General features: G+C 43.4%; 1 protein-coding gene across 1 annotated transcript in view; it reads left to right on the forward strand.

Annotated features, from left to right (window-relative positions):
- The first annotated feature begins 928 nt into the window (after positions 1-928).
- LOC147337062 (protein NLRC3-like) overlaps positions 929-5,571 on the forward strand; it is a 29,944-nt gene continuing 25,301 nt past the window's right edge. The window contains exons 1-6 of the mRNA XM_086285740.1: positions 929-1,336; positions 1,398-1,527; positions 1,783-1,884; positions 2,877-2,955; positions 3,117-3,303; positions 3,432-5,226. Of these exons, the coding sequence (XP_086141866.1) occupies positions 1,409-1,527; positions 1,783-1,884; positions 2,877-2,955; positions 3,117-3,303; positions 3,432-5,226 (2,282 nt within the window). The 5' untranslated portion in view covers positions 929-1,336; positions 1,398-1,408. The remainder of the gene's footprint in view (positions 1,337-1,397; positions 1,528-1,782; positions 1,885-2,876; positions 2,956-3,116; positions 3,304-3,431; positions 5,227-5,571) is intronic.

The following is a 5,571-nucleotide window of genomic DNA, read 5'->3' on the forward strand; positions in this document are numbered from 1 at the left end:
GCAGTTCAAAAAAAGCGCCCCTCGACAGCCAAACCCATCTGTTCTCTGATTGGATTGTTACATTTGTGATTGACATGACATTGACCAATCAGATGAAAGGAAGAAAAATAGGGTCAAAATCCGTACTTGTAACTTGCAGGGGTTAATTTTCTAAGTCTACACACAAATCTTTTTTACACACACAAATCTTTTTTACGCACACACAAATCTTTTTTACGCACGCACAAATCTTTTTTACACGCACAAATCTTTTTTACGCACACACAAATCTTTTTTACGCACGCACAAATCTTTTTTTACGCACGCACAAATCTTTTTTACACATACAAAATATTTATGACCACATTTTGAGCCCATAGTCTTTGTGCTGTTTCATCTTTGATTTGTGTTCATAAACACTCAGAGAAACATCACGTGACCTCATCAGGATCTGTGTTGGTGTGTGGGGCTGCACCTCAGCTTTATGTTGTTACATGCTCATTTGTTCATTTTCACATCAAAGTAATGTTATGAGGAGTAATGAAGTAACGTACTCCATTACTTTTAATCAAAGTGTTCTGTGTAATATGTGTAATAATGACTGTTTTGAGTAATGACCAACACTGATCACAACAAAGAGGAAATGCCTCCAACATGCACAAACATTTGAGCCACAACATGCAGTTAATGTGCACAAATGTCTTTGATATGCTGCTCAGTGATGGTGGTGACTGTCAGAGCAGAGCTACTGAGAATCAATAAGTAATATCAATGATGGGATCAGAATCACTAAATTCTTCTCATCCCTGTCAGTATCATACATGTGCTGTATAATGTGATAAATGTAGAGGTGCTGGCTGTTCTCTCACTCTGCTGTTTAGCTGTAAAGGACGCCTCCCTGCCTTTGTCTCATTCATGACCTTTAATAGTCTCTTCTAACATGCAGAGATCTGTATGATCTGTTTCATAGAGTCTAACCAGCCTGTACAGGTAACAACAACAGTCACTGCATCACTGACACACAAACGTCATCTCTGTCAATAACAACATTCATACATGGAATAAAAACACATCAGTGGATCATTGCTGGAGCTGATGTTTGTGCTCCTGGTGCAAAGGCTCTCAGTTTCCTCCTTGAAATAACATCAGTGGTGGGTCAGCGACATGCTTTCTTTCCCTCTCAGGTTTAAATATCTGGGACTCTCCACCGTTTGGTTTTAGAGCTGAAGAAGCTTCTCAGATGAAACGTCTTCCAGAAACTTAAAGACGTCTCTTTTCTCTCCAAGCTCCTTAGATCACATGACCTGGATGACTGAACCTACAGACATATTGACCTGGTTTCATGGTCACATGACAGGTCAGAGGTCAGTTCCTCCTGTTAATGTGAACTCACTGAGTGTTTGTGGTTTACCTCTCAGACTGACTGAAGATGATGATGGAGGAAGAGGAGGACAGAGCAGAGTCTGCAGGGTCCAGCTGTCCGTCTGTGAGGAGTGACCGGTCCAAACCTCTAAATCCAGACTTCAGTGGTGAACCTGGAGCAACGAGGTCAGAGAGCTGAACTCACTGAGTAACAGAAATAATTCTGCACTGACATTATAATCAGTGTTGACTCTGGTTGATTGTCTGACTGTGTTTGTGAGCTGAGAGGAAATGAAAATGAGTTTGTAACAAAAATCAGTTTTGTCCAGTTTTCCTGTAAAAAGCTGAACTCTAATCTAAGAGGATGTTACTGACAGGAAACAGCTGCATTATCTGCAGTCTGTGTGATCACAGCTGCTTCAATCATGTTTGTGTCTGCAGAGGTCAGAGGTCACAGTCTGCAGGGTCCAGCTGTCCGTCTGTGAGGAGTGACTGGTCCAAAGGTGGAAATCCAGACTTCAGTGGTGAACCTGGAGCAACGAGGTCAGAGAGCTGTGATGACTCCTTTACATGTTTGTGTTTCCTGGATAAATATGACCTGAAACATCCTCAGATTGTTACAAAGATTCATTAAAAAGAAAACAATGAAAGAGAAAAGATCCAAATGTTCGACTTGGTCATTTGCTGTTTGAGGACAGTGATGCTCATATCTGTGGGGAAAGTGTGACCTGAGTGGGTTCATGTTTGTCTTTAAAGAACAGAGCTGCTCTGATTCTCTTTGTGTCTGATCTGTTAAACAGTCTGAGAGGTCACACAGAGACCCAGCAGCTAAAGCCTGGATCATACTGGCTGCTGTTACTCCATCAGGACAACACTGAACCACAGTGGTGTGGATGTAGTGGATAAATCCCACCATACTGATGCTCAGAGTTAACCACAGGGAACAAAACCAGATGTTACCTTCAGATTGTGACCTTTGGAGTGGACGATGCAGATTTCAATAGAGAATAAATGTTGTTGTTTTTCAGCTGTGAAGAAAGAATCTAATTTTCTGAACTTAAGAATTTATGATGCTGGAAACAACATGGAGACTATAACACAACATTTCCACTGTGTTCATAGAATGAATGTAAAACTGTCAGACATTCATTAAATATGCAAAATGTCTACAGAAGCATCAGAGGGTCAGACGTGAAGCACTCAGTGATTTTGATCAAATGACTCATCAGTTATTGATCTGTACTACACTGATCTACCACGTTAGTAAAGCTGGTGTTCTGGTGGTGGAGGGAGACTCGGATCATGTTCTGGTTTTGGAGCAGTGATCTGCTGATGGTTCAGTTTGATGAGCTTCTTCAAAATCATCCCTGACATCACCACTGAAAGGACGTCCATGAAAACAGACTGAAAATTACTGATATGTTCACAATCTGAGAGTTTAAAACTTCACAGACTTGATTCAGATGAAGTTATTTGAGCAGAAACTCCTGGATCTTTATCCTGTGTTGATCTAATCCTTCATGGTTCCTCCACAGAGTGGACCAGCAGAGCTCAGAGGTTCCCAGTGGTCAGTCTGCCCAGCAGCATCAAACACAGCTGGACTCCATATTTATGGTCTGTACATGTACAACAACTACTGTTACATCTGTTCTGTTCACAGTCATCTCCATGCTGCTCTTTGTAGACCAGTGGATCGTCAGTGTGTCCAACATGGATCTGATGTTTGGCTCCATGATTTCAGTCTGATTGGCTCATTCATAAATATTCTGTTCCAGCTGCTGGAGGACAACATCATCACTTTTGTGAAGAACGAGCTGAAGAAGATCCAGAAGGTTCTGAGTCCAGATTACCCAGAATGCTTAGAGAGTCAGAGGAGCAGCAGCAGAGAGGCATTTGTGAAGATCACAGTGGACTTCCTGAGGAGAATGAAGCAGGAGGAGCTGGCTGACCGTCTGCAGAGCAGTAAGAGGATTTATCTAAAGATTTAAGCTGCTGGATAAATGAACATTTTCCAGAGATGGAAGATGGAGCAACATGTTTTAAAGATTAGTTCTTTTTGGAATTGAGTGTTTATTTTTCTTCTCATTCAGAACTTCAAGCTCCAGTTTGTCATCGTAACCTTAAATCCACCCTGAAGAAGAAGTTCCAGTGTGTGTTTGAGGGCATCGCTAAAGCAGGAAACCCAACCCTCCTGAATCAGATCTACACAGAGCTCTACATCACAGAGGGAGGGACTGCAGAGGTCAATGATGAACATGAGGTCAGACAGATTGAAACAGCATCCAGGAAACCAGACAGACCAGAAACAACCATCAGACAGGAAGACATCTTTAAAGCCTCACCTGGAAGAGATGAACCAATCAGAACAGTGCTGACAAAGGGAGTGGCTGGCATTGGGAAAACAGTCTTAACACAGAAATACAGCCTGGACTGGGCTGAAGACAAAGCCAACCAGGACATCCAGTTCATATTTCCATTCACTTTCAGAGAGCTGAATGTGCTGAAAGAGGAAAAGTTCAGCTTGGTGGGACTTGTTCATCGCTTCTTTACTGAAACCAAAGAAGCAGGAATCTGCAGCTTTGAAGACTTCCAGGTTGTGTTCATCTTTGATGGTCTGGATGAGTGTCGACTTCCTCTGGACTTCCACAAAACTACAATCCTAACTGACCCTAGAAAGTCCACCTCAGTGGATGTGCTGCTGATAAACCTCATCAGGGGGAAACTGCTTCCCTCTGCTCGCCTCTGGATAACCACACGACCTGCCGCAGCCAATCAGATCCCTCCTGACTGTGTTGGCATGGTGACAGAGGTCAGAGGGTTCACTGACCCACAGAAGGAGGAGTACTTCAGGAAGAGATTCAGAGATGAGGAGCAGGCCAGCAGGATCATCTCCCACATCAAGACATCACGAAGCCTCCACATCATGTGCCACATCCCAGTCTTCTGCTGGATCACTGCTACAGTTCTGGAGGATGTGCTGGAAACCAGAGAGGGAGGACAGCTGCCCAAGACCCTGACTGAGATGTACATCCACTTCCTGGTGGTTCAGGCCAAAGTGAAGAAGGTCAAGTATGATGGAGGAGCTGAGACAGATCCACACTGGAGTCCAGAGAGCAGGAAGATGATGGAGTCTCTGGGAAAACTGGCTTTTGATCAGCTGCAGAAAGGAAACCTGATCTTCTATGAATCAGACCTGACAGAGTGTGGCATCGATATCAGAGCAGCCTCAGTGTACTCAGGAGTGTTCACACAGATCTTTAAAGAGGAGAGAGGACTGTACCAGGACAAGGTGTTCTGCTTCATCCATCTGAGTGTTCAGGAGTTTCTGGCTGCTCTTCATGTCCATCTGACCTTCATCAACTCTGGACTCAATCTGATGGAACAACAACAAACAACATCCAAGCGGTCTAGTTTTTTTAGAAAAAAAGAGTCTCTCCACCAGTGTGCTGTGAACAAGGCCTTACAGAGTCCAAATGGACACCTGGACTTGTTCCTCCGCTTCCTCCTGGGTCTTTCACTGCAGACCAATCAGACTCTCTTACGAGGTCTGCTGACACAGACAGGAAGTAGCTCACAGACCAATAAGAAAACAGTTCAGCACATCAAGAAGAAGCTCAGTGAGAATATGTCTGCAGAGAAAAGCATCAATCTGTTCCACTGTCTGAATGAACTGAATGATCGTTCTCTAGTGGAGGAGATCCAACAGTCCCTGAGATCAGGAAGTCTCTCCACAGATAAACTGTCTCCTGCTCAGTGGTCAGCTCTGGTCTTCATCTTACTGTCATCAGAAGAAGATCTGGATGTGTTTGACCTGAAGAAATACTCTGCTTCTGAGGAGGCTCTTCTGAGGCTGCTGCCAGTGGTCAAAGCCTCCAACAAAGCTCTGTGAGTAAATCTGTGATCATGTTTATTTTTAAAATGTTGATTAAAAGTGGTCATAGATTTCTTCCATGACAGATCCATGTCCTAAAACCACGAGCCAGCGTAGTTGTATAGTATAAAAGAAAAAAGGAGAACTTTTGACCACAATATTGTAACTTGAATGAACTTTTGAAACAGCCTTTAAACATAAAATTTATGAACAGAATCGGTGACAAAGGGCAGCCCTGGTGGAGCCCATCACCCACCGGACTTATTACTATCCAACGTATTGCCGGCTATGCCAACCAAGCTCTTGCAATGGTTGTAAAAGGATCGAATGGCCCGTAGCAATGGCCATGAAATGTTTCT

Source organism: Aulonocara sp. 'chitande type north' Nkhata Bay, linkage group LG3 (genome assembly GCF_057382095.1).
Source record: "Aulonocara sp. 'chitande type north' Nkhata Bay isolate Kocher_YH1m ecotype deep benthic linkage group LG3, A_spYH_male_GT1.1, whole genome shotgun sequence".
NCBI lineage: Eukaryota > Metazoa > Chordata > Actinopteri > Cichliformes > Cichlidae > Aulonocara > Aulonocara sp. 'chitande type north' Nkhata Bay.